The sequence below is a fragment of the Phragmites australis genome, chromosome 4 (genome assembly GCF_958298935.1).
Source record: "Phragmites australis chromosome 4, lpPhrAust1.1, whole genome shotgun sequence".
Lineage (NCBI taxonomy): Eukaryota > Viridiplantae > Streptophyta > Magnoliopsida > Poales > Poaceae > Phragmites > Phragmites australis.
Window position 1 is genome coordinate 49,695,528 of NC_084924.1, and position 26,491 is coordinate 49,722,018.

At 42.1% G+C, this 26,491-nt stretch overlaps 3 protein-coding genes and 1 pseudogene across 8 annotated transcripts; 3 read left to right on the top strand and 1 right to left on the bottom strand.

Annotated features, from left to right (window-relative positions):
• Nucleotides 1–365: 365 nt before the first annotated feature.
• LOC133917131 (ATPase 9, plasma membrane-type-like) lies at nucleotides 366–5,183 on the bottom strand. Of its 2 annotated transcripts, XM_062361123.1 has the most exons (14): nucleotides 4,989–5,183; nucleotides 4,747–4,872; nucleotides 3,128–4,186; nucleotides 2,916–3,044; nucleotides 2,694–2,798; nucleotides 2,492–2,609; nucleotides 2,244–2,390; nucleotides 1,914–2,152; nucleotides 1,788–1,817; nucleotides 1,622–1,703; nucleotides 1,372–1,532; nucleotides 1,117–1,290; nucleotides 753–876; nucleotides 366–660 (listed from the first exon to the last, which is right to left on the bottom strand). In XM_062361123.1, exons 1-14 carry the CDS (start codon nucleotides 5,022–5,024, stop codon nucleotides 518–520), a joined length of 2,673 nt encoding a protein of 890 aa, XP_062217107.1. In that variant the 5' UTR covers nucleotides 5,025–5,183; the 3' UTR covers nucleotides 366–517. The 2 variants fall into 2 exon arrangements, with proteins under 2 accessions (XP_062217107.1, XP_062217108.1); XM_062361124.1 differs by lacking the exons at nucleotides 366–660; nucleotides 753–876; nucleotides 1,117–1,290 and having other exon boundaries at nucleotides 1,372–1,504.
• A 63-nt stretch (nucleotides 5,184–5,246) lies between these two features.
• Nucleotides 5,247–10,103, top strand: LOC133917133 (SKP1-like protein 21). Of its 2 annotated transcripts, XM_062361130.1 has the most exons (10): nucleotides 5,249–5,422; nucleotides 6,322–6,494; nucleotides 6,617–6,841; nucleotides 6,936–7,127; nucleotides 7,199–7,309; nucleotides 7,528–7,603; nucleotides 7,904–8,004; nucleotides 8,085–8,239; nucleotides 8,647–8,765; nucleotides 9,662–10,103. In XM_062361130.1, the coding sequence occupies exons 2-10, from the start codon at nucleotides 6,459–6,461 to the stop codon at nucleotides 9,676–9,678; spliced, it is 1,032 nt and encodes a 343-aa protein (XP_062217114.1). In that variant the 5' UTR covers nucleotides 5,249–5,422; nucleotides 6,322–6,458; the 3' UTR covers nucleotides 9,679–10,103. The 2 variants fall into 2 exon arrangements, with proteins under 2 accessions (XP_062217115.1, XP_062217114.1); XM_062361131.1 differs by lacking the exon at nucleotides 7,528–7,603 and having other exon boundaries at nucleotides 5,247–5,422; nucleotides 7,243–7,309.
• A 1,455-nt stretch (nucleotides 10,104–11,558) lies between these two features.
• Nucleotides 11,559–17,921, top strand: LOC133914922 (branched-chain amino acid aminotransferase 2, chloroplastic-like; annotated as a pseudogene).
• A 178-nt stretch (nucleotides 17,922–18,099) lies between these two features.
• On the top strand, nucleotides 18,100–25,171 carry LOC133917132 (protein PAIR1). Of its 4 annotated transcripts, XM_062361127.1 has the most exons (12): nucleotides 18,100–18,426; nucleotides 18,528–18,753; nucleotides 19,565–19,715; nucleotides 20,000–20,137; nucleotides 20,277–20,329; nucleotides 20,417–20,614; nucleotides 21,037–21,096; nucleotides 21,182–21,555; nucleotides 22,403–22,577; nucleotides 22,890–22,971; nucleotides 23,102–23,217; nucleotides 24,695–25,171. In XM_062361127.1, exons 1-11 carry the CDS (start codon nucleotides 18,206–18,208, stop codon nucleotides 23,209–23,211), a joined length of 1,788 nt encoding a protein of 595 aa, XP_062217111.1. In that variant the 5' UTR covers nucleotides 18,100–18,205; the 3' UTR covers nucleotides 23,212–23,217; nucleotides 24,695–25,171. The 4 variants fall into 4 exon arrangements, with proteins under 4 accessions (XP_062217111.1, XP_062217113.1, XP_062217109.1 ...); XM_062361129.1 differs by lacking the exon at nucleotides 24,695–25,171 and having other exon boundaries at nucleotides 21,188–21,555; nucleotides 23,102–23,501; XM_062361125.1 differs by lacking the exon at nucleotides 24,695–25,171 and having other exon boundaries at nucleotides 23,102–23,500.
• The last annotated feature ends 1,320 nt before the right edge of the window (nucleotides 25,172–26,491 follow it).

Consider the following 26,491-nt stretch of genomic DNA (forward strand, 5'->3'; position numbering starts at 1 on the left):
AAGACAAAGAATAACAAATAGAAAACAAATTCTAAAATTAAACAAAAAACAAATTAGTAGATAAAGGAAACTGAAGAGAAGGGAAATGCATAAAAACAGGAAGTAAAATGTTAGAACCTAGCAAAATAGTCTTCAGGTTTGATCAATCTGCCCCTAATCCCATCGTAATCCATTGATCCAAAAGTTAATGTGCTGGACTTTCATGTTACTGTACTTGTTCCATGTTACTATGTAATATATATTTCTTCCTCGCATATGGTTTCTTTAACTTAAATAGCATAGTGTGAAGCAGTAGCACTTTCTGTAGGCTGTAGCTCCTGCAAAGTTGTCTTAACTGACATAACCTGAAAACAATATGGTAGGCTTGGCCATTGTTCTGACTGCACAACTGTATGTTCTGAATCATGAAGGGTCAATCAAATGTAAAATTCTTATAACAGATATTTATTTACTCGAGACATTTTACAGGTGACACACTGCAAAACAACAGCTACAAAAACGTGTTTAAGCTATCTAACTAGTAACTAGAGACCGACTGCTGTCCTCTGACATCAAGCATCACATACAGTGACCAGAGGAAAATTATGCGTAGGATGGCCGAACGCATGCATATTATCAATAATCTTTTACTAGTCATGTTTATACGCCTCCATCTCCGACCTGCCAAATGTCAGAAAATTAGTAACTCGTACAAAAGAGGAGTGAAGAAAACTTTTTTTTTATAATTTACAAACTGCAATGTAGAAACTTACAGATTAATATAAGGGTCAAGAGCAGGACTAAGTTGTACAACCATATCAATCCAGCTCTGACAAAACCGACACCCTTTGCTAGTGCAAAATCCAAGTCACCATGGACAGCTTTACGGGTTGCCACCTGATAAACAATTCATATAATGGCTATTGAGCATATAAATGCGAAGTACTCAGAAAGTTCACTATTTTGTGCATTCTTGACAGAACGAATCCAACTCTGAATATACTAGTCACAAACACAACGACCCTGAGCAAAATCATGGTGCTAACTGAAAATCAGAAGTTCGATGAAATTATCATGCAGAAAACCAAGGACTTCAGCAGAGAAGCAAAAACAGAAACATAAAGGAAACGAGCTCACCATCTGGGAGAAAATAAAAGTAAATGTGACAAAAGGTCCAGGAGATATGATAAGGCAGCAATCATCAGAATGGGCAAAGAGTGCAACAGCCTGGTTCACAATGCTCATCTGAAGGAACAAAGCAGCTCTAATTTCCTCATCAGTGCACATCAGGGACCTATCTTTGAACTTACACTGTCCAAGTAATAGATAATCAGCTTATCACCGCCACAAAACCAAAAGAAGTTATCTTTAATCAGAAGGAAAAGCACTCACTGAAAAAATGTCTGCTGCCATTGCAGCCCTGAAAAAAATGGCTGTACTCAAAACTATGTAGGTTCCAAAAGCAGCACCGGTTCTAATTATTTCCCTAGCTCTCCATCTATCTGGTGACTTATTCAGTTTCACCCTATCAAATAACATTGCAAAGGATGTAGCTGGAAACAAAAACAAAGAAAAAGTAAACCACGAAACAAACCATATAGATTGTAAAGAAGGGTTGCAGGTTTTTGCAGCTGAAACTCACAGTAACTAACAGCGGCAATCACCAAAGCCGGGACACTTGACAAGTCGAAGTTCCACAGAAGTAAAATGACACGGACACCAAACTTCAATAAAATTAATGATTAAAGTTAGCCTTGCACAATGCAGTAGTTTATAATTATTAAAAAATAACCATAATTTGTACTCACAAGATGGACAGTTGATGAAACAGTGTATATCTGCATAAACAACATATTGCTAATGATTGTCCATTTATCATGATCTAGATGCAAAGTAGCTTGTCAGCGATCAAGCCTCTAAACAGAATGACTTACGGTGTAGCCCTTCATCATCTGACAAATCTTCCTACTGATTTGCACAGCTGAAGAAACATGTATCAGGGCAGGCTGAGTCAAAACGAGATCGGATTCACTTTTGGTGTAATCAGTGGCATCAGCAACTGAAATTCCAATATGGCTTTCACCTATGGCACCATGATCAAGAAATTCATACCCAACCATTGCACAACGAAAACCAAAGTTTCTTAGTCTTCTTACTATATCGCTACTGTCCTCTGCACTAACAAATCAAGTTAGCAAAATCTTAAACAAGAATATCTTGCAAGATGTCCTTTGCCAGGAAGGACACAGAAGGTTAGGATAGACCTGGAAGGAGATCAGAAATCCCATTGATGTTTAAATGAACTTCTCTGTTGTTACGAGCTAACTCAAACACTGAATGGGCAGGTAACACATTAATACCTAGTTTTCCAAGCTTTCCACAAACTTGCTTTGTGGTCGACAATGGACTTTCTGAGAAGAGAAAACAAAATAACATCTGATGAAGAACTGCTTATTAGAGCAAGTGGCAATAGCGGAAATCTCAACAACAAGAAAGGTGCACAGAAAATCACCTGTGAGGACTCTTATATCCAAACCCAAATCGATAAGGTTATCAACAGCTTCAGCGCTATCACTTCTAAGGTCATCTCTGTAAGGCAGAAGAGCAATAAACTCCCAACATGAATCTTCCTGGACGAAAAATAATAGAAATTAAATGATATACATCATAAATTTGAAAGCTGCAGCGTGCTAATATGAAATCCAATTGCCTACCTGATGTCCTACTGCTATGGCCTGATATCCATCAAGAGCAAGCTTATCCATTATCACGCTTATTTTGTCTTTAGCTTCTTTGCTGCAGCCACATTGATGAGCAACCTATAGCATGAAAATAAAAGGACGACTAATAAACAAGCTCGACGAACAAAATACATGCAAGTGTGTGCAAGCATGCGTGTGTGTGTGGTCATGATTGACATTGCATCGGTGACTTGCCTTTGCAGGATCACCTTTGAATACACAACACTTGGAGCCAATTCTATCGATGTATGTGGTTAGGAACATCAACTTCAATGCAACAAAGAAACGAGCATGGTGCTCTAAGACCTGAATACCAGATCTTGCCTGAAAAGTCAATATGTATGTCTTGTTTATTAAACAGAAGTACACAGAGGGATTAAAGGGTAACTTAGTAGGAGAAAATGAACCTGTTCTGGATCATCCAAGAGGCGTAGAATAGCTGAATCAATTGGTTCAATGTACAAGTCATGTTGAGATCTTGATGCCCGTGCAGCTAAAATAATGGCATGGTCTTTATTGAGACCATCTGCAAACAACTCAATCTTGTCGCGGGCAAAACAGGGTTCATTACACGTTAAAGTACCAGTCATGCTGAAGAGCATCACGTCCATATTGGCCAGATCTTCAAGTGCAACTGTTCCTCGGCTAGCAATCCCAAGAAAACAAAGCCTTAGAGATCCCAATGCCAACGCCAAGTAGAGGAAAACAGGCATTGCCATTGGAATTCCACCAATCAATGGCGTAAAATGGCTATTGCGCAGCATGTCCTCGTAGTTTTGTTTTTGGAACCAAAAACTTAATACTAACTCAGTAATGGTGCCAACAAGGATCAGGGAAAAGCAAAAACAGCCAGCAACCATGACTCCCTCTTTAAGTTGCCCGGGCCGAGCAAAACGTTGTGGGTAGAGTCGCAGCGTGCTTCTAGGGATGCCACGGCCAGTTGCAATGACAACAGCAGTTCCTTGGCCACAGGACACAGTCCAAGCATAGTATATGAGGAAGCCATGCACACAATCAACAGACCTTTTGGCCCAGCAAGTCATTGTGTCGATTTTTTGAAATCGGAGTACACGAGCATTGGCGGGCACGATGTCCCCAACCTTGAGAAATATGATATCCCCAGGGACCAGATTTGCTGCATGTGCATCTCTCCACCTCCCATCCCTCAGAACCTTGGCCCTTGGTGCGTACGCTTTGGCCTCCAATGGAGCCTTAGAATACTCCAGAACAAGCTTTGCAGTAAAGCACGTTAGGAGGCTGGTAGCTATTAAGAAAATGATGACGGGCAGTTCACATGATCTTTGGCCAGCTAAGGTGATGACAAGAGATGCGATGGTTGTTAGTACTGTAATCCATGACATGGAGTTAAGTATGATCCGGACCATGCTATTGTACTCGGGGAAGACACGATCCCATCCCCAGAGCGAGAAGAGACCCATCAGGAATTTTTGAAGCATGCTGTCCTCCTGCAGTACAAGTTTCAATTTTGAGCTTCCAAATCTGGTATTGTAGTGAATAAGCAAACTAATACGACCTGGAAAATTATGATGATGCTAACACCTTTTTTTTCTGAACTATGTAGCAAACTAGCAATTGTATAATAATACTACAATCAATCAAAAGAGGTTTAGTTCGTAGCTCAAGAATCATTAAGGGAATGATCCACAAAAGAGAGAATGGTTTAGTGCTCGACGGCTAAACGAACAGAATGGTGACAGTTCCGGCGAAATTACTAAGGGAACTAGAACGTGTTTAGCGAACGAGACACCTACACCTGCGAAGATTATGATGTTGTACAATAATTTACTGGTCCGGGCAACTATTTAGCACATGAGCTTCGCATTTGTCTAGTTCTGAACCTAGGAAACTGGGAATTATCACTGAATAGTTGTGCCAAATCATCCAGAAACCAGAATATACAACAGATTGATGACGAGGGAGCCGAGCAGCAGTGCCGGTTGAATAATCGAAACCACAAAATGGTGAAGGAATCGAATCGTTAATGGGAGGGACGATGGAGACGCACGTGCTGAGAGAGGACGACGACGTTGGGGCCGTGGAGGCGGAGGCGCCGCGCGGCCTCCTTCTCGGTGAGCCCCGCGTCCTCCCCCGTCCCGAGCCGCCGCAGCACCTCCTCCTCCTCCACCGTCTCCTGCATTGCAACGACGCCACAATCACAATCACAATCACATCGCGCTGCTCCACCAATCGAGCCCAACCGACCAAACACCGCACGCACGCGAGGGAGAAGAAGCTTCGGGTACTCACCAGCTCTGCCATGGCCTTGCCCTCCGGCGACGCCATCCCGGCGCATCCGCATGCGCTCGTTTCGTTTCCTTCTTCGTCCGTTTGGACACGACGCCGAGCGGAGAGACGGGCCAACCAACCAAACCATCAGGCCGTGCTGGCCCAAAACAACTCCACAGTCCCGGGCCAAGTAGGAATGGGCCCAACGCGTCGTGCCCAGGCATGCCTGCCAGATAGATAAGGGGGGACGACGAGGAGGAGGAGGAGGAGGAGGCTCGCCGCAGCGGCCGTCGTCGTCCCCCACCCCACAACCCAACCAAAACCGAACGAACAAACCGCAGGCGTACGCCCACCAACCAAAAAAAACACACCTTTCCTCGCCGCCGTCGCCGCTGGCCTCGTCTCCTCCTTCCGAGAGTGAGAGTCGCGGTTCCTTACCTTCGCGCCCGCCTGAGGTACGCCCCCGCGGCCAATCCATTCCTGCGCTTCGCCGTGTCGGGGTTAGGGTTTTGGTCGGCCTCGCCGCTTCTGGGTGGGCTTATTCCGCGGATACGGATAGGGTTTGCCCCCGCGGCGTCAATCTTTGGCTAGGGTTTAACCCCATTTCGCTATTCTGGCCGTTGTGATGACGTGCGGGTGTGTTTCTCCTCCTGCTGCTGCTGTTTAGGGTTCGTAGCGTATTGTCTTCTTGCCCGGGATGGACTCGGATAGGTAGAAGAAGCCGTGCCTGTAGGTTGTCAGGGTTCAAGCGTCTAGGTTACTGAAACATTTTGGCGCCTTGCAGAGCAATCTCTGGTGATATGAGGACACGAGTTTTTGTATGACCTGTCATATTTGATTGCTTGGTACCCATTTCGTTGGTCACCATTCATGTTTGGGATCATCTGTCATGGTAGGATGCAAAGTTATTTCCTTCTTTCTCTTCTTTCATACCTAACTCAGAAAAAGGTTACTTCTTTTCATGAGTCCAACAATGGCCTTTCGCATACAGATGTGTTAGTGATGTTTGACATATCGCCAATAGGCTCCACGTAGTTGAATTGCTGAATGTACCCATTGAATGCACAGATTATTTCTTCTGTATCTGTATATTGGTTATTCTGTGTGTTCAGTTGCTTCTTACATTTTTTGTTCTCATTGCACACCTTTTGTTTCATTGTGATTATTCATCCATCCCATGTTGGAAAAATCCCTTTACTCATGCATTTGTACTGTTGGTTAACAAATAAACTGATTGCATTGAATGTGTTGTTGAAGCCAAAGTTTATTCCATTAATCCAAACTGCAAATAAGCCTCATTCTTTGATCTGAAAGCAAACAAGATAATTCTGGGACACCTTGATTTGTTCTACAGGGTAAATTTTTCTCATTTATTTGCTGGACATTGGATCGACTGGTGGTGGTATACCTAGAAAGGAGTTTCTTGTAATTTTTTCTCCATATTCAAGTGCTCTGCTATCATCAGTTTTTTCTCGCTGGCGTTTGGCAATAATGTCGGAGAGTGAGTTAGCAGTGATAAAACCAGAGGTGCGCCCCCTTGTGCATTTCTTAACTGCAACTCATTTTGCTTTGAATTGGAGGGAAAGAGATGCTTTCCTATCTTGTTGTTAAATTCGGTCTATCTTGAGCTTATTGGTGAACTCTAACAGGCGTTGAAGACTTATATTTGGCTTCAGTGCTTTGATGGTTCCATACAGCAAGTGGAGGAGGAGGTTGCAATGTTCTGCCCTATGATAGGCCGGGAAATTGTGAAAAATGGCACAGGGTCATCCAAAAATCATGCTATTGCTCTCCCGGAAAGAGTTAATCCGGCAAGTTTGAGTTTGATTCTTGAGTACTGTCGGTTTCATCAGGTCCCTGGGCGCTCAAACAAGGTCTGCTGCAATTTATAGTTTTCTTGTAGATCTCATTTGCCGAGTCTATATGTGCCCCCACGTATCTTAGTAGTGTTTGTCTTATATTTTGCAGGAGAGGAAGTCATTTGATGAAAAGTTTGTTAAGATAGACACAGAAAGACTCTGCGAATTGACTTCTGCAGCTGACAGTCTGCAGCTAAAGCCACTGGTTGATCTTACTAGTCGAGCGCTTGCTCGAATCATTGAAGGAAAGACACCTGAGGAAATTCGTGATATTTTTCATTTGCCAGATGACTTAACAGAGGTAAGAGTGCCGTTTATAGTTTTAGGTATTGACACATTTAATTCTTATTGTCAAAACTTATATGCACTCAGGAAGAGAAATTGGAGCCCCTAAAAAATATAAATGATGATCCTAGGATTCGCTTATTGAACCGATTGTATGCAAAGAAGAGGAAAGAACTCCAGGAGCGCCAGAGGCTAAAGGTAACTTCTACATGTTTAGTCTAGGGCCCCCTGTACATTGCTTGAGTTGTTTTTCCTTTTTCATTATATAATATATTTACCACAGTGGGGGCTTCCCCTACTGTTTTCCTTTCAAAAACTTCGACATGCTGTGTTCAATGATACTTCCCCAATTCACTCAGTGGCTCAGCAGTGTTGTTCATGTTTTATGTTAGAACCTGAAGTTTAGTTTATTTCAGGATGTTCAAGTACAAGAAGAGCAAAAAGATGAGAGATCTTTGGATGAGTTACTTTGTTTTATAAATGGGGATGGAGGTATAATTACAGTGAGTTATATTGACTATATAACTTATGTTATTCTGCTCCCATTTGACCCTGTAATTCTTTGGATGACATAGATCTGACTATTTTACTTAGATCAGATTTTCACTTCCTAAGCTTCTGTTCTGTTGTAGTATTGACTAGCTGGTATCTTTGTTGATTTTTTGTCTCTGTTTCAAGTTAGTTAAACCAATGTGCAAAAGCTGCAATAACATGCAACACGAGGACTCGCTCCATGAGTTCTTTCTTTATTTTTGTTAAAATATCCTTAGGTTTCATGCAACGATTTGACAGGTTCTGGAGGTGGGAAGGCTGCTAAGAGTAAGAAAAAGAATAAAAGAAGGAAGGATCATGCTAAGAATCCATCAAAAGCTGACCCTGAGCCTGTAAATAAGGTTATATTTCCTAACATTTTTTGCTTCCCTGTATTCTGTATAGAGTATATATTTCTTACATGATCTATCTGGGAGTTTAGGAGGGAGCTGCTTCTGTGGCTACATGCAAAGTGGATAGTGGTAATATTTCTAGACTTCCTTGCCAAAGTCCAGATATGCAAGATGATGTTGACCCCTTTGAAGATGCTGACCTCGATGATGGACTTGATCCTGCAATGAAAGAAGAGCTTGATAGGTGAGGATATGAGATAACTCATTGCTGCCGCATGTAGGCTGAGTTTTGTTTTTGCTGTGTCAACTCATTCTTTTTTTCGGAAGTGTTAACTGTTATGGGGCTCTATTTTGTGCCTATTGGTCTGTTTCTCAATTGATAAAGCGTGTAGTTGTTCCTGAAATAGTAAATCTTCAAAAGTTTTTAATACTTAGATGTTGAGAACTTAAGTTGAGTCCAGGGTGGAAACTTAAAGAATTGTATCAAATACTGCAATCCATGAAACTCAATTTCAGCTAATACTTTGATTGCTGCTCGTGCTCATCATTTGCTCTAAGCTGTGTTTAGAAAGATTTAATCAGTTTGTGGTTGACACACATGGCACTGTGCCCTGGCCTGAAATAACGATAAGCTTTTTTCTTAACATGCAGAGAAGTGGAGGACTTCGCGAGGAGGTTGAATTCGGTTTGGCCTGAAAGAATGCATTTGGGACAGGACAGAAGTATTGACTCACATATTGGTGGTAATGGTTCTCTGCAGAGATTTTCTGGTAAGCTTTTCCACATATAATTTTCTTGATGAGAATTTTGCTACTTGAGTACTAAAAAACCGTAGGGAGGGAGGATTTTTATCCGAGAGAATGCAGGCCAAGTGGTGAACATTGTAACCAGAAAAAAAATTGAAATTTGCATGTATCCTGCTCTTTAAACTAAAATAGTGCCAGTTTTACGAGGCTTAGCAGTTAGAACTGCTAGTATTAAGTTCAGAATGTTGGACATAGTTTGGCTTCAGGACTGCATCCTTTGTAATAAGTTTCATGTTTCACCTGAATAGTCAGTTTAGTGTTGTCAGAGGTATCCTGTATTCAGTAGCTTTTCTCCTCATCTAGTTCTTGTTTCAAAACTTTCAGTACAAAAAGGCTCTCTTACCAAACAACTTATTTATTAAATGTTCCTAACTATATTAACGACCTAATAGATTAACAAAATAAAATATTTTGGAGAACTCCGTTAAATGTACTTGTAGTGAAAATATGTGCATTTCTGGAGTGCACCACACTGGAATCACCTAAACCTAGAGGATTGTGTTTGGTAAGTGGAACGGAATCACCAGACTCTATGATTAACTCATTCCAGTAGACGGTGAAGTTGGTAGTGGGATGGGATCATTTTGCAAAACTCGTTAGATGAAAGAAGCCATTCTGCAATACAGCACTGTTTTTACTTTTGATGTTTCAAGTCTGAACATATTGACCTCATCTGAGCTGTGTTGGCATCATCACTGTTCAAAATGATTAGAAGGGTGCATTGGTAATAGTCTAATAGACCATAGAGCTTAGGCATTCTGTTTCATCCATTGCTCTGGACATGTTGTCCCTTGGTTGACGTCCCCAAACTCTTTTAGGAAAGTCGGCTGACGTATTTAATCTTGTTTGCATATTTGCAGGGTTCAATCACAGGTGAGTTTTAAGCTGGCAGGATAAAAAAGTAGAAGCAGAGGAAATTTGTGCACATACAGCTTCGAAGAGAGCTAAAGACCAAACTAGCCACCTGGAGCTTGAGTGACTTGCTTGTCGAAAAGCCTTGCTAACTCCGAACCAAGCGTGCAGACATGTGCATCCGCCTCCCTTGGCCATTTTCTGGGGCAGGGTGTTGCTTAGTCGGGATGAAGCATAGCGAGGTCAAGGAAAAATGGGAATTTTCGCTTGGCATGTTTCTTTGGGAGCGTTAGAGGTCTGTTGACTCGGTTTTCCTTGGCTGTGTTGCCATTTTTTCCTCAATAGAGTGGTGATGGCGGTTGTAGCTGTTACAGTTGTGACTCGTGGTTAGGAAATTATGTTGATTAACTATATGTTGCACAGAAAAAATGTGGCGTTGTTTGGTTGGAATATATGCTTGCATGCGAGTACGTGTGCCTGTGACTTTGGCGTCGGCATTGATATGGCGTTGTCCTGGCAGGCTGGTTGCTCCAACCGCCAAGAGGCAACAAGTGCCTCTCTCGTAAAGAGGCAAGTAAGATGCACAGGTACTAGATTGTATTGTTGGAACTGCCGCGCCAGTGCTGTGCATCATCTCCTCTCTTATCGGAGCGACAACTACTCCACTAGTAAGCAAGCAGCGCCGCGATCGGTCAAGCTGTGGGTGGTTTTCGAGGAAATAAATTAAAAGCTAAAAAACTGAATGAGATGAATTTTTTATTTTTGGTGTGCTGAGAAATTAAAAAATTAAAAGCTATCAAATCAGGAGCTAGAAAATGTTATATACTATAATAAAATTATTTAAATAATTTTTTAAGTTTAAAATAGAATCAAAATGGTCTAAAATTACCTACATCTTGACGAATTTGATAAGGTAGGAATACTCAGCTCAAAGAACGGCAGAAAAGCATACAACTGGAGTGATTTGTAGAGGCAAGGTAGTCAGCTTGACCGCCGCCGCCGCCGCATTCGCTCCTCACTCGCCTGGCTGCCTCCGCGGGAGTCACTGAGCCCCTGGGTTGCGAGGGCTAGCGCTAGAGGAGGAACTGGAGCTCGGCCTCGCCTCCCGCGGCGCCCTCCCCCCGCGTCGCTTCAGGTCTCTCCTTCTCAACTCGCGTTAACATGTCGTTCCTTTTTCGGTAATACGTCGGATGCGTTTGGACTTTGGAGCGTGGATTTAGGGAGAGATTTAGGGAATGGGGTTAGACTACAACTTGCTTTCTGCTGACATCTTCAGAACATTGGAGAGAAGGGAGTTTCTAGCCGTGCGTAAAGTGACTGGGAAATGGCTTGGGTGGAGCTTGAAAGGAGGAAGACTCGGCAAAAGGATTAGGCCAAATGACCATGGTCCATGGGATTGATAACAAATGACGATTTTACAGTACCGGAATGCCATTAGACAGATAGTTTCACATAAATGGCTTGTCTCTCGTGTTTTGACCACTTTATTCATGCCTTGAATGGTTGAATCCGTAAAGCAGGCACAGAAACTCGCCTACTTGTATGGCACTATGGCTACCCCTCTTTTATATATAAAAAAAAATAGTATCGCGGTATGGCTACCAAAATAAAATTGCATAGATTCGCTTTGCGTGGCCTTTCTGGATAATCCCATCGTGCTTCACCTCCCTGGCCCAACGAATGGACGTTTTATTCCTTCAAATGGATATCCAGCTTGCCTTTTGTATTTCCTTGTAAAGATGCCAAAAGAATCGAGATAATTTTAACAACTGTCACTGACCTTGCCTTTTGTTTAAGGAGGTGGGAGGCCTTGTTTCTTATCTCTGGTGGATTGGTTAATTCGAACTATTGTAATCTGGAAATTAGACAATGACATTTTTGGTATGCAGGGATTTTTAAAGGCTAAAAGCATAAAGGAAAACCGACGGGTCCATCCTATTATTTCATCCAGAGGAGAATGCAATAAGGATGAGAACTGGTGCAGAGAGAATGTGCATGCTTGCTCCAACTGTTGAGCAATTTGTTGATTCCGTAAAACAAACTGTTCTGGCAAATAAAAGATGGGTTAGTAATTTATGTTTTTCATGTGTTCATTGTATTAGGCTATGTATTCTATAATACTTGTCTTTATGACTTCATGATTCAATATCTCCTTACTAACGTATCATGTTCCTAGGTACCTCCCACTGGTAAAGGTTCCTTGTATATCAAGCCACTACTAATGGGCAGCGGGTCTGTTCTTGGTCTTGCACCTGCTCCTGCGTATACCTTTATCATTTGTCTCCCCTGTTGGGAATTATTTTCAAGGTTCGTATTGAGTTTTTACTTGAAATTCCACCAGATTCTGTAGGCGTTCATCCAAAATATAAAGAATCATGGACCTAGAGTAAAATGTTACAACCAGTGTTCTCCCCCTGCTCTCAGTAGATGGTGGTATAGGATAGTAATTATGTCACAAGCAGATATCCTTTTCATGATACCACCTAGAATATGAGCTCAGTGATGCATCTTAAATAGTTTTTTTCAACATATTGGCTGCCTATATGTTGATTAGAACTTTGTTAACCTTGTTCTACAGGAAGGTTTATCTCCTATTAATTTGATTGTTGAAGACAAATTTCACCGTGCTAGCCCTGGTGGAACTGGAGGTGTGAAAACCATTGGAAACTATGGCTCGGTAACTTTATGAATCAGCACTTGCGGAAGTCATATTGTTCATTGCTTCAATTGGTTACTTAACTGCATACTTTGTGTTTACCATGTAGGTACTGAAAGCGCAAAAGATTGCAAAGGAGAAAGTATATTCCGATGTCCTTTATTTGGATGCTGATCAACATTCTAGTTATCCACAACATGTTCTTTAGCCTATGCAACATCATTTGGTTTAGTAGTGCACCAAATGCAAAAAAAAAAAAAAGAAGTCCCCACTGATGGTCATGTATGGTCACTAGATCGCCGTTGAACATTGTTAGGAGTATAGAATCCTTATCATTTACGTATTCATTAGTAGAGTCATTTTCGTGTACTCTGTCATGTACTCTATATATTGCCCCATTGGGACTATTATTGAATACAAGTGCTATTCATAATATGGTATCAGAATCAAGTTTAGGGCTCGGTTTTCTCTCTTCATGTGCGTTACACTAACACACATAATCATCACCGTTAGGTTGCTCTTCATCCGGAGCAATTTGTAGTTGTTGTGTTGTTCTTCATCTTGAACAACTCTTCTACATTGTGCTGCTCTTCATCCTGAGTAGTTCATCGGTTAGGGCATGGTTGCCCTTCTCTATTTGTTGTTGCTCGTTCGGATCCTCATCAAGTTTGCTGAGCTTCGTTTCGCATGGTGCAGCGGCTCATCCCCCCGCTGTCGCTGTGGATCCTCCCGTTGCCAAAACGTTATCTTCACGGGCGCCGCCAGATCATCATCTCTGTCACACGTCGCCTAGACTCATCCGTCGAAGCACATCGCGTCCTCTACGTTGAGCATGTCGCGTGCCGCTAGGATCCCTTGAGTGTCGTTGTGTGCCCCTGGGGTTTGTCGCCCGTTGCCGCACGTCGCCAGATTTCGTCGAAGGCGGCCGGGATCGAATCCACCGCTGTGGGGAGCCAATTGGGTGGATCTGATTGGATCTATCATGCCTTGGTCTGCTGGCGTACAACGGTTTTCTGCTTTGCTCTGTTGCATGCTCTGCTCAGTTCGTGGTGCAGTAGTAGGAGCTAACAGATGCTTTGGTGGGATGCTTGCTGGTGGTACAGTGGGTTGCTCCTTTTGTGTCACACATGGGTCGATCCAGATGCTTGATGGGCTTCTTCTAGGCTTGGTGGTGGTATTTGGGTTGTGGATCTCATGCTACATTTTTTGAGGATGGCACGGTGGCTTCATACTGCTGTTGTCTGGACTTCCTCTTCTGTGCATTTTTTCTTGTGTTGTTGCCCATTGCTACTAGTATCATTTTCGCTGCTCTTGCTAGTTTTGTTGCTTTCACCTTCGTTGCTAGTATCTCTATTTTTCTTTAGTCTTTTCTTCCATTGTGTCCACATCCCTGTTTCTCTTTGAGTTCTTCTATGCCGTGCGAGTCCACATATTCCTTCATCAGTCAGTTGATTTCTTTTGTGGTTAGCTAAATTTCGTCTTTGTTTAGCTAATCTTTTCACGTCGTTATTGATGCAGATGTGCCATCTAGGTCTTTCCATAGTTTTAGTGACAATTCCGTTTTTCATCTTGCAACTCTTCATCGTTTTGGTTGCGATTCTTGATCTAGGATATTCTTTTGTTGACATCATCACGACAGGTTACCTAGGCTTCACTCTACAATGGTTTTGAAGAGATAGATTTTGGATGTATGAATTTTATATTGTCTCAGTTTAGTACTTAGTGTCCACTCTTTCAAATGCAACGTTATTGCATACGCCTTGCATTTGAGAGGGGAGGGGGTGTTAGGAGTATTATCCTTTATGTATTCATTAGCAGAGTCCTTTATGTTTCGTTATTAGAATCATTTTCGTGTACTCTGTCATGTACTCTATATATTGCCCCATTAGGGCTATTATTGAATACAAGTGCTATTCATAACTCACACAGCAGTTCCCCAGCAGTGAAGTGGCATGAATATTCCATTAAGATAAAAAAAAACTGCTTCGGTTCTTTTAGTTTTTTTTTCACCTTAGTTGTGTAGAAAGTTCCATTTTTTGCCCCCTGGCGGATGACTTGCTCATTCATACATATGAATTTAGTCATTTCTTTATAGTTACGTGCAAATGTAACCTGCCTTGTTTTTCTTGAGGAATTTTATTCACTTAAGTTGAGGACATCGAGGATCTTATTTAAGCTTATTATGATATGATGAAGTTATTTTCTTGTCTTTCTGCTCCAGGGCAATGTCATTCTACTCCTGCAATTAAAGGTACAATACTGCCTGGTATAACAAGGAAAAGTATCATCAAAGTTGCTCAGAGCAAAGGCTTCAAGGTAAATTACTCATCAGTTTCATGGTTTACAAGGAGCTGGGGAAGAAATGACTGCCTGATTGCCTGAACAATGCATTTTAACTGCAAGTTTAAGTGATCATATTTGTAGTTTTCAAACCTTAAATACTTCGAATGTGTAACTTGTTAGCATAGGTAGCAGGATATGCGAAGTAGGATCAACTTCATCTTATGCTGCCTCTAATTTTATGTAGTCTTAACTAATGCAGTTGGTTTCTTGTAAGGTTGAGGAGCGCCTGGTTGAAGCATCTAGGCCTCTAATTCGAATTTTGGTAATTAATGATAATATTTAATTTATAGACTAATATGTTTAATTGAGTTATGAAAAAGTTAGTCCTAAGAATGTTGTGAAGCTAGAAGAAGCATATTTGGAAGATATGCAAATGGCTAGCTCAAAGCAAAGGTATAAAATATATGGTATTTTCTTTTGTCAGTCAATGATGATTAGAGAAGAAAAATGATTGAATTGATAGGATAAGTCTCGTACTATCAAGAGGGGTTGATGTGCGCTCATTTGAGATATCAAAAGTGTCACAATTGCTATAAAATGAGGATTTTAGTTTGACAAGAACCTTAGAAAAACTACCGCTGAGAGTTTTCTGTGTAGTGGCGGTCTGACTGCTAGGTGTGGCCGATCTGACTGTTGTATAAACAAAGCAGATTTTTTCTAAGTTCCTGAGTGGCGATCTGACTGACAGGTGTGGCCAGTCTAACCGTTGTATAAACTAGGTAGAATTTTGAGAAGGACCTCAGTCCTGGTCTAACCAGGGGTGTCTCGGTCTGACCGCCAAGGAACAGAGAGCTCTACTCCTATTGGCAGTCTGACCGCCGAGGCTAGTTGGTCTAACCGCCAGGGAAGAGAGAGTTTTGGTACTCTGTTCTAGGCTCGCAGTCTGATCGAGACAAGTGACGGTCTAACCGTCAGGTCAGTTTTTCTCTGATGTCAGAGTTATCATTACACCTTTTATAGTCGTTGTATTGGCAGTGGTCTAACCGTCAAATGCGCAGAGTATTCAAACTTTGGGTAACGGTCACATTTTGAGTTGTGGGTTATAAATAGACCTCTTGCTGGTTCAAAGGGGTAAGCAAGCATCTCATTTCTGAACTCTTGAGCACTTTGCCCTCATCCTCTCCCTCTCTTGTCTTAGTGGTTGAGTGTGAGAGCATCTAGTGTATTGCATTGTAGCGGTTGAGTTTTGGTGGCATTTGTGATCCTTCAAGCGAGCGTCATCAACTTATTACTCTTAAATGTTGTTGCCTTCTAGACGGCTTGAAGGTGGTTGCATCATTGAGCACTTCAAAGGAGTTTGTGAAGGAGCCACGATAGTAATTGTGAAAAGCCTTGAGCACGCCTTGCCGGAGCGGTAAAATGCTACTCTAGTGAAATTAAGGTATTGAGTAGTTCATTATTCTATTTTGGTTTAAGATCAAGTTGCTCGAAACATTTCTTGATGTAAAAATTGCATATTTGATAGAGGAGCGGTTAGAAGCTTGAACTCACCTCAACGTAGATTAGGGGTGATTGGCAAATCAGCGATACCACGGGATAAAATTTCGGATGTCATCTCTTGTGCCTTTTATATTCATGCAATTTACTTTATGCAATTTATCTCCCTAGAATATAATTTGTTGCATGTCACCTTAGGATTGCAAACTTTAACATAGTTCTTGTTACTTTATATTGCTTTAGTGATCTCTAGTTTAATTTCCTCAAGTTTTATTTGATCGCTAAGATATTAGTTTTTGAAACTGCCTATTCACCTCCCCTCCCCCCTCCTCCCCTCTCCCCTCTAGTCGGTATCCTTGAGGCACTGGTGTCAGTAGATGAGTTGTTTAACGCTAACGAAGTTTTCTGCACGGGAACTGCTGTTGTGGTGTCACCTGTGGGGAGCATTACATATATGGGGAAAAGGTGATGCGTCTGCCTTGCCTTGCAGCTTTGCTAGTTTATTTGTTATTCTATATGCATGAATGATGAATTAGAAGTTTGTATTGTTTCTTCAAAAAAGTATCATTATAATTTATTTGAATAAGACATGGCCTTTTTCTTGAAATAGCACCAAACAGATGTTACTACTTAAATAAAACACGATGAGCGAAACCTCCTTGTCCCAGTGACCAGTAAATACTTCCTGTTCTGTATTTTCCGATCATTTCAGTGTACTGCTGTGATTATTTCCTTGTAATCAGTTATTTTGTATGTTATTCAGTCTTTGTTTTTCTTTTTTCTTGGGAGTGCTGGTTTATGAATGTTGGTACCTCGATTGTACCTGTCATCATCTCTTCCTGATATAACTGTTGCTTGCTTGCATGCATTCCTTCAATGTAGCGTTGTATGTTACTAACCAGCTATTTGGACCGAGGTCTTTTTCCCTGCTTTGGGTAAAAGCAAAATATAGTGTGAGATGGAATCCAGTATTACTGTGAGGGTGATAATGTTCTTCTGAGACTGATTACTGTGGTATTATGTAACAGCAGCCAATTTCACCCCTGCACTTGAACTTACAAAACATCCGTGTGCTTGTTGCATTGTTGATTTGTAGAAAGTGGAAATGTCATTCTTTCTTTGAGATGGAAAATTTCATTCTTCATAGAGTAATGGGTGGCCATGTTCGAGTCTAGGACCATGGTTTTTTATTTGCAGGGTAGAATATGGCAACCAAGGAGTTGGCATCATATCTCAGCAGCTATACAAGTCACTTACAAGCCTCCAGATGAGCCATGTGGAGGATTGGATGGGTTGGACCGTGCATCTGAATCAATAGCAGGTCACAGATATTACCTACAAAGATTTTCAGAGCATTTCAGCCCGATCAGTGCGACAATTTACCCGTTAGTTTTGCAGTAGCTCTTGAATTGTCTTCCTGATATATATTGTAGATGTGGCGCATCCCTTTCGAACCGCCTTATATTTGTGTTGTTTTGGGTCAGCAGAGAACGCAGTGTGCTTAATGTACTGCTTACTAGTCTCACGCTACTGACCACAAGAACACTCTGTTGTTGATCTGTTGTTTTCGAAGTAATAAATGGTGGCATCATGTCATGTTCAAACTGTTGTAGTGAAGAATTGTCGTTGCTGCTCAACTGAATGTGTTGAGTTTAGTTTGTTTTCAGTGTCCCAGATTTCTATCGGTATGTTGATGCTGTTCTATTGTCGTCTATTATGCTAAGTACAATATCAGCATATTATTACGTGGTTTGATATTATTTTCCTTTTCTTTTACATCTACAGGTTCAGCAAACAAATTTAGGGTATGTTCGTTTTTGCTATGGATTGTTACAATTTAGCCTATGTTCGTTTTTACAATCTGGAAGCATTTTCCTAAACTTTGAATTGTGGAATTTCATTTGTACAATTTGGATTATAGATTGTGAGAATTAGTTTTTATATTGGGATTGTTTATTTTTGCTTTTGAAGCTAGAATTCATAATCAAAATAAAAAACAAACAGGGCACTACAAGGTTGCTGCAGTATTTTTGATAAAAACTTGGGCCCCAGGTGTCAGTGACCCTATGGAAGTAGAACACGTCAATTTTCCAGTCACCGCCACACATGGGCCCACATGGCTGGGTGGGAGAAACAGCCTATAAAAAGCGCTCACCAGGCAGGCCAGCTAGGCAGAGGGCAGAAATTTCAAATTTGCAGCGCCTCCTCCTCTCTCACCGGCGATCACCACCGCCACCGCCTCCTCATCCTCTCTGGAGACCCTCTACGGGAGAAGGCGATGAAGCTTAAGATCAACAAGGCTTGCGACCTTGGCTCCATCTCCGTCCTCCCTCCCCGGTGAAATCCCCCACCTCCCCGCCCAATTCCATCCCCTCACACCGCTCTGCTTCCGCTCGTCTCATATGTGTTCGGTTCGTGGTGTGTTTGTGTTGCTTCAGTAGGACCGGAGGGAGCGGCAGCACCGGCGGGGTGGGTGCGTCGGGTTTGTCCGCGGTGGCGTCGCAGCAGCAGCGGTCGCAGTCGCTGTCGCAGCAGTCGTTCTCGCAGGGTGGTGGAGGAAGTGGCGGCGGGTCGTCGCTCCTGCACTCGCAGTCGCAGCTCTCGCAGGCGTCCCTCGACGAGAACCTCCTTAGCCTCCACCTCGCCTCGCCCGCGCGCGATCAGGTCCCGTCCCTCCCCCTCTCTCGTTGCAGTTCATGTGTGGTGATCGGTGATGCGAGCCGCTAATCGCTTTCTACTCAAATGGTGTTGTGATCAGCGGAACTGGCGGTTTTGCTTGATCGGTGCGTTCCTGAAGGGTAATTAGTGGTTGGAAATTTTGTGAGTGTCGTGCTAGTTGCATCAGGTTGATCGTTTTGGATTAGTTGCTTCATGTGATTTCAGTTGTGCTTGATTGATGCGTGGATGGAATACTTCAAATTGCTGCAGTGACCTGCAGAAATTTGTAAAGTGTGTACTGCTTGAGGATTTTTCAGGTGTATTGGTTGTCGTCATTTGCACAAATTTGTAGTATTCAGAACCACACTGCGCAGATTGAATAATTTAGCTGTTTCTGTAATGGTCTTTACATGAACGACTAATCTATTCTGAATTTCTGATCAGTAAAAGTGTTTGCTCTGATACTGGTAGCACCATCCTGGTATCTCTTTTGCTGCACACATATACTGAAGCTATTAGGAATAGATATCCATCTGAGAATGTGAGGCTGTTTGAAATCGCGATTTCTTTCTGTGAGTCTTTTTGAAATCTGTGCCCTTCTAGGTGCCACCAATATGCAATTTCGTCCCGTTATTTTCTGACCCTCAATTGCTTTATTCATGAAGGCATGATGCATGCCCAAAGTGACAGTGCTCCTGCTGCTCATGTTTCACTCAGAGCACCTGTGTTTCTAATTGCAGCTCATTAGTTTTCAAAGATGTATAGTAATGGTTTCTTGCCCAATTATGACCTCCGTTTTCTTTTGTTTGGTGACCAGAGATTCGGGTTGCATGACGACTCATCAAAGAAGATGCCTTCGTTTCCTGTCAATTCAACATCTTGCGTGCGAGAAGAATCTCAGCTGCAACTGGCCAAACTATCAAGCAACTCTGTCCATCGGTGGAACCCTTCTCTTCCTGACAGTAGATGTAAACCCTCAAGACCCCTATGCTGCATTTGGTACTGTTTTCAATTTATGCATATCAGCATAGTAGTATTTCAGAAAAAAACTGGGGGCACAGTTGAATGTGGTGTTTTGAACAGGTTAAATCAACTTATGTCATTCACTAAGCACAAGGCTGGTCTGGTGCATGTTTTTTCTAATGAAAAGTAAAACCGGAGCCATTATATTTCTAGACTACAGTCATTAAGCTGTCATGCTTTCATTGTATCTCTATTTAATTGGTGCGCCTGACAGTTAGTATTTTAACAGGTCAGTTTGCTAATGAGGATGTTGAGCGCAAATTTCAGCATTTGGCAAGTTCGGTGCATAAGATGGGAATGGTACTAGATTCGGTACAAAATGATGTTATGCAGTTAAACAGAGCCATGAAGGAAGCATCACTAGATTGTAAGTCCCCCTAATTGGTACTTGAATTCCAATCACAAGACACTGCAGAAATTTCTGTTTGTTTGTGAGCTTTTGCACTCTAATTATGCTCTTACTCAACAACTGGTGCATCACTGAAAGACGTATGTGTCATGTTCAGCTGGCAGTATACAGCAAAAAGTTGTTCTCCTAGACAACTCACTGCAGAAAATTGTAAGGATAATTGATGCTTCAGTCCTTTCTCCTACTACCTTCTGTTTTCACAGATAACAAAGTTTGATTTATTTACTCATGTTGCAGCTTAAGGGACAAGATGATCTCAAAGCACTTGTTGAGAGCAGCACCAAAAGCAATGCTGATCAACTGAGTGTTCTGAACTCCCACTCCAGAAAACTGGATGAGATATTCTCAACCCTTTCAGTCTGGCCAAAACAAATAGAGGCAGATTTAAGGCAACTCCAGAGTGACATCTTCAGAATTTTTACAAAAGAGATGGAGGTAGTTCTCAAGTTTCTTATGTTATGATTCACCTTTAATTTTGATATGAGTCCAATAGGTTCATTGGTCTTTGGGTTCTTCTGATGGTTGGAATATGCACACGGCTACACAATTAATATCATGCCCAGCTGCTAGCCCGTGAAGTTCTGTTATCTCAATACATGTCGGTTCTGGTTCATATAAACATACAAGTTAGCTCAAATTTGGAGATGACTTAATACATATAGACAATCCCGTAAATTGTTTTGCATTCTGAAACCATGGTGTTACTGAGAGAAACCAAGTTAGCTCAAATTTGGAGATGACTTAAGACATGGGCAATCCTGTATATTGTTTTGCATTCTGAAACCATGGCGTACTGAGAGAAACAATGCAGTGCCACTGTTTGATTTAAACTGGCTGATCTTTGCCTCTCCGTGCAGGGGGTTGTTAGAGCTATCAGATCTCTCAACAGTATGCCATCTGCAACGCAAATGCCAACGGTATGTATTCATTCTAAAGTAATCGAAGTCAAAACTCCATCAGTATCCTCCTCTCTTAGTTATTTCTTTTTCGTCTTGGCTGAAGGATCAGTGCTGCACAACCAACGGAAGGCCCCTGGTGAACCAACTACCAGTAGCAAATGAAAGGCCCCAGGTGAACCAAGCACCAGTAGCAACTCTGGTGAGCCAAACACCAGTAGCAAATGGAAGACCCTTGGTGAGCCAAACACCAGCAGCAAATGGAAAAACCCTTATGAGCCAAACACCAGTAGCAAATGGAACACCCTTGATGAGCCAAATACCAGCAGTAAATGGAAAACCCCTGATGAGCCAAATACAAGCAGCAAATGGAAGACCCCTGATGAGCCAAAAACCAGAAGCAAACGGAAGGCCCCAGATGAACCAAATACCTGTAGCAGGTGGACAGCCCCATACGAACCAAGTACCAGCACCAAAAGTGTAATATTCTAGCCTCAAATTCTTACAAACTCCAGTTATTAGATAATTTTCTGTTGTTGTTGCATGGAGCGTTGAACTTGAAGTTCTCTTAATGATTAATCAAAGTGCAAACCGAGTGGTCAAGTTTTGATATCCTCGAAAACAAGGTTTAGATATTGTTATATGCACCTGAAGGCTGGTTAAAAATTTCAACATTGGATGTGTGATCTTTTGATGACCTGCTTCTTTTTTCATTACATCTAATTAACGACAGCAGTTTGAGTGTGAAATGGAAGCATGTTCCAAGGTTATTGCAGTGGAATGTTAGTTTTGTTCTTCTTTCTTTTGACAAGATTAAGTTGGTTTTCTTTCAGTTGTGTTACTAACATGACTGCCACTTTCTCAATATATACTTGCAATGATTTTTCCTTTTCTGCATCCTAGCCTGATTTTAGTTGTATCTTCAATTCCCTTAGCATGGAGCATTGAACTGGAAGTTTGGAATCGAATTGCAAATTGAATTGTCAAATCTTGAATCCTCAAATATAAGTTTTAGAAATTGTTATATGTTTTTCAGAAAGCTTATTAAACATTCCTCCTTAGAAGCATGGACATGTTATAAGGTGCTTCTTTTATATTGCATCTGGTTAATGGCAACGGTTCAAATCTTGAAATGGTAGCATATTCTAATGCTATTGCAGTGGAATTTTACTTTGTTTTTTTTCTTTCTCTCAACAAGATTATGTTGTTATTCTTCAGTTGTATTACTAGCATGGCTGCCACTTTCTGAACATATACTTGCACTGATTTTCCTTTTCCGTGTCTTCGTTTGACTTTGGATTCTGACTAGCTTGCTTATTAATGCCAGGCTTCCTGCACCTTTGTTTTTTCCTGCAAAGGTGGCAGATCCGAAGCTGAAGGTAGAACAGGGAAAGGTGAAAGCGCTTCCACAAAAGTTGACTGGTTCTAGAACCAGGGTGACACCAAAACAGGAAGAGGTGCTGCCGAATAGAAAGGTCACCCAGCAAGTGGCAACTAAGAAGGTATTCTGTCTTGCTTCTTTTTAGCTCAGTGAAAATGATAAGTGGTGCCTCTCCCAAAATTAAGTTGTTGACTGTTCTTGCTTTGGATCAATGCTTTCAGTAATATCTGTTGGCAAATAGCTTATTACCCTGCAACATTGATAATAGCTCAAGACGAGCATAACTGAATTTACTTGACCATGCTTCATCCATGCCGTGGCTATAACTTGGTATTTTGCCTGTCAAAGCAAGTGATAGCGGTAGATTGCAAAGCTGCACTTGCATTATATTCATCAGCGTGTGATCATGGTTGCTAGTGAATGCAAAATGCAGGCACCACCAGTCATGATAATCATCGACTCTGATGATGACAGTGATGGCCGTGCTTCGTGCGTGATTCTGAAGACACAAACAGGTGAGCTGAACTTTACCTTGTGTTCCTTCCTTACGTTGAATTTTCTCTTCTGGAAAGATCATAGTATTATTTTCTGTACTTGAACAAGAGCTGGACATGAACGATGTGTGACTCTGTTTGTACGGTGCAGCTGACACGGAGTCCCACCTGCTGAAGGAAGCCACCGAGGAGAGCCTGCAGATTCTGCGGAGGGCCAGGAAGAGGAGGAGGAGAGAAATGCAGTCCATTGTGCCCGCCTAATCCAAGGTAAATGATGCGATCTCGTAACAATTGTTTTAATAGAAAGGACGATCTCGAATAAGGTTATCTGGTTCAGGTCAATTGCGCTGTGTGATGTTATTTTTGTCGAGTCGTTAGTTGAGATCAGGTGGTGTGGTGTATGTTGTGCTTCTTCCCCTTCCCCTTCCCCTCCAGGAGAAAGCGCTGCCATTTCTTTCTTTGTTTCTTTACTTGAGACTTGAGAGCATTATTTTTGTCTGAACAATCAGATAGGCGCGCACCGTTTTCAATCGTATCTGCCCACTATACCACGGACATGTATCTCGATGGTGCCAGTTGTTTTGGTTTTTTACTCCCTCTGTTTTTTTTTTTTTTTTTTTTGCTTTGACTAACAATATTTATTCAAATACTTAGTGAAGTAAAAATAGAAAAGACGTTAGGTGAAACAAGCTTTAAATAGTAAAAGTCAAAAGTGTCAGTTACTTGTAAATGGAGGGAATGGTTGTAGGCCCCGACGATGAAAGGCTGTGCTGTGTGCTGTTTGGGTGAGTGGCCTCGATCTGGACCTATGCGGATAAAAGGAGTGCATAGCATAATGCTGCCCTTTTACGCTGGCATTTGGTTGGCGTGGGGGGGAGGAGAAGGAGATTCACATTATTCTTATAATGCATGCATTTTCCTTCCACTGCTCTATAAAACGAGCAATCGTTCATGCATGAACGCACCAAGTCTGCAGCACGTTCCATTCCACGGTAAGCACATTTGTTGGTGTCGATAAGAAGGCTCCAAGCTAGATGGAGAGAAAATGTCAAGTTTGGTGGCCACGCGCTATATATCTTAGGTGAGCCCTGCGGCCACACTGCAAACAATGCATGTGAGCAGCTGCCAGATCGCCACCACCGCGCCGCGCTACGACCTGGTGTACGGCCCATGCATCTTTGTTGCCTTGATCAGCTCCACAACGCCAGGAAGGCTAAAATCATGGTTGTTCCTTGCCCCCTCGCACGGGAGCAAGACATTGTCAAATAATTGTATAATAAGCATCGTCCAAAGCATGATATCGTCCAAATGAAAATTATTTGCTTGAACAAGTTAGGGACATCGGATAGGTTCACTAAATGCAGATTCACCAAGCGTGTTTGGTCATATCTTGCAAATTGGGTGTTGCAACCTTCTCTCAAGCCGATTTCATGGCCGCAGTCCAACTTCATCCACCAATGGACAGACATGGCTAATAACATCCACCAACTTCAGTATCATCGTCTGCTAGGAGATCTAGAAGGAACGCAACTCAGAACCTTCAATAAAGTGGAACAACCTGCACTCGTCGTGGCCTATAGGATCAAAGACGAAGCTAGCACCTTGGACTTTGCGGGAGCGAGCCTCCTTGGGTGGCTTTTTCGGAGAGAATAGTATTGTGTTGTCTCTCGGCCACGGCCGATATTATCTTCTTTTTAATATAATTAACACCTCTCCTACCTTTTTTTTTTTTAAATGTTGCCAGTCGTGACGCACTTTTTTACATAAATCATCCACATCGACCATGGCCGATTGTTGGACGTGACAAAGGCTACATCACCATCACCAAACATCTAGCACCAACAAGGCTGGCGAAAGTCTAGCCAAGTGCCGACAAGGCCACGTCACTATTCTATTGACGGGCACACCATTGCCAGGCACCAAAGAGACAAAGGTGACACATTCGTTCACACTTGATGAAGGTAGGCATAAACATGATTGGGCACCAACGAGGCAAAAGTCATCCTCTTCATCCACATTTTCTGTTCACAAGTTGGCGTGGCGATGGCATAGTTGTGACCGAGCTTCAGTGAAACAACAGCAACTCACACCTATCACTACACCATACTTGCATATGGCGAGCAGCACACTACATGACGATGACCCAAGCACAGTTTCATCAGAGTTTTCCGCAGGCTTATCATGTAGATGAATTAACCCGTGGCGCCTAACAAGGCCCGGAAATAGGCGAACTACGTAATTTCTTGAAGTCAGACCTGTCCTTATGCATCGACGCAAAAGACAAATTGTAGTGGAACTATGTATTTTGTATTCATCACAGAATCCATACAATACTTTGTCCTCTCCTACGCGTGTTTTTTTTTTTTTTGTCTTCATTTTGTTTGTGAAAACAAAATCAAACAAAATGGCATGCCCGATGAAACATAATTCTCCTCCCATCTCTATTGCGCTCTAAAAGGTCGTTCATCTTCCGCTTGTCTAAATCATCTTGCACTCAACGATGCTTGTTCAGATAAATATACACGGTATATCTTACATTGGATTGTATTTGTCCGAAAAGTCAGGATCCCACGCTAAACCGTACCGGTTCTTGAAAAGAAAGAACTTTTGTCAGCCATGCGTGGAGATATACCTCTTATAAACAAAAAGAAAGCCCGGTACATATGCATGCGCTGGACGAAGGTTTCATTTTTGTTCATGGAAGAAGTATAGAATCCATGTATGTGCAGGGAACTCGCATGGCGTCACTATACGTACTCGACAGTGCTCTCAGTGATCAGCGCTTTTACTTCCTACGCGAAGAACAGGCATGCATGGAACTAGCCGGGAGCATGCGTGTACACGAGATTGGCAAATTGGAGCATGGTAACCACTACCTGTTCCGCATGCGAAAATAAAAGTTTCCAGTGTGGCCTCTAAAAGCATTGTTCATCACAACTGCAGTCCCATTGTTCTCCCTTTGGGATCCTAAGATGCGGCTCCACGGCGATCGTTTGAGTTGAGACAAGACATACTTCCATCAGACGCGAAGTACTACTCTTTGTGATTGGCGTTACCTAGATGAATTGATGATATTAGATCTCGGTGAGCTTCATGAAGATGATTAGTTGAAGCTCCAAAATAATAATGCACCGGTTTAAAGTTCACCGATCCGAATTAGAGAAAGACTACCGCTAGAGAGCGTTTGGTCCCTGAACAAATGAAGAGAGAGCTAGACCCTTACGCGTGTGCTCCTGTGAGGATTAAGGAGAGCATCAACTCCTCGATACATAAGGGGAAAAAAGCTTTCCTTATTCTTCTATTTACATTGAACATTACCTTGTAGCATTTAATTTATGCAATTTACATTTGTAGAATTGTCAATCACAATGTGAAAAAAGCACATCAGTGATGGGTGGTAATTATCATTAGTGACGGGTAACGCACCCATCACCCCGAACATGTCGCTAATAAGAGATTATTATTGATGGGTCATAATAGTAACATGTCACTGACGTGCGTCTCTCATATGCTGGGAAGAAACACATCAGTGATAGGTTAT

What these genes read in the sequence shown, in the direction of transcription:
- LOC133917131 (XM_062361123.1), bottom strand. Translation starts at nt 5,024, where the DNA reads ATGGCGTCGCCGGAGGGCAAGGCCATGGCAGAGCTG. An exon ending in CCATAGCAGTAGGACATCAG is followed by an intron (nt 2,610 to 2,693) that starts GTAGGCAATTGG and finishes TTTTTCGTCCAG; the next exon opens with GAAGATTCATGTTGGGAGTT. An exon ending in TGGCAGCAGACATTTTTTCA is followed by an intron (nt 1,291 to 1,371) that starts GTGAGTGCTTTT and finishes TTACTTGGACAG; the next exon opens with TGTAAGTTCAAAGATAGGTC.
- LOC133917132 (XM_062361127.1), top strand. Translation starts at nt 18,206, where the DNA reads ATGGCTGGGTGGGAGAAACAGCCTATAAAAAGCGCTCACCAGGCAGGC. An exon ending in TTCTCTTCCTGACAGTAGAT is followed by an intron (nt 19,716 to 19,999) that starts GTAAACCCTCAA and finishes GTATTTTAACAG; the next exon opens with GTCAGTTTGCTAATGAGGAT. An exon ending in GAAGGAAGCATCACTAGATT is followed by an intron (nt 20,138 to 20,276) that starts GTAAGTCCCCCT and finishes TGTCATGTTCAG; the next exon opens with CTGGCAGTATACAGCAAAAA.
- LOC133917133 (XM_062361130.1), top strand. Translation starts at nt 6,459, where the DNA reads ATGTCGGAGAGTGAGTTAGCAGTGATAAAACCAGAG. An exon ending in TTTTATAAATGGGGATGGAG is followed by an intron (nt 7,604 to 7,903) that starts GTATAATTACAG and finishes ACGATTTGACAG; the next exon opens with GTTCTGGAGGTGGGAAGGCT. An exon ending in ATGAAAGAAGAGCTTGATAG is followed by an intron (nt 8,240 to 8,646) that starts GTGAGGATATGA and finishes CTTAACATGCAG; the next exon opens with AGAAGTGGAGGACTTCGCGA.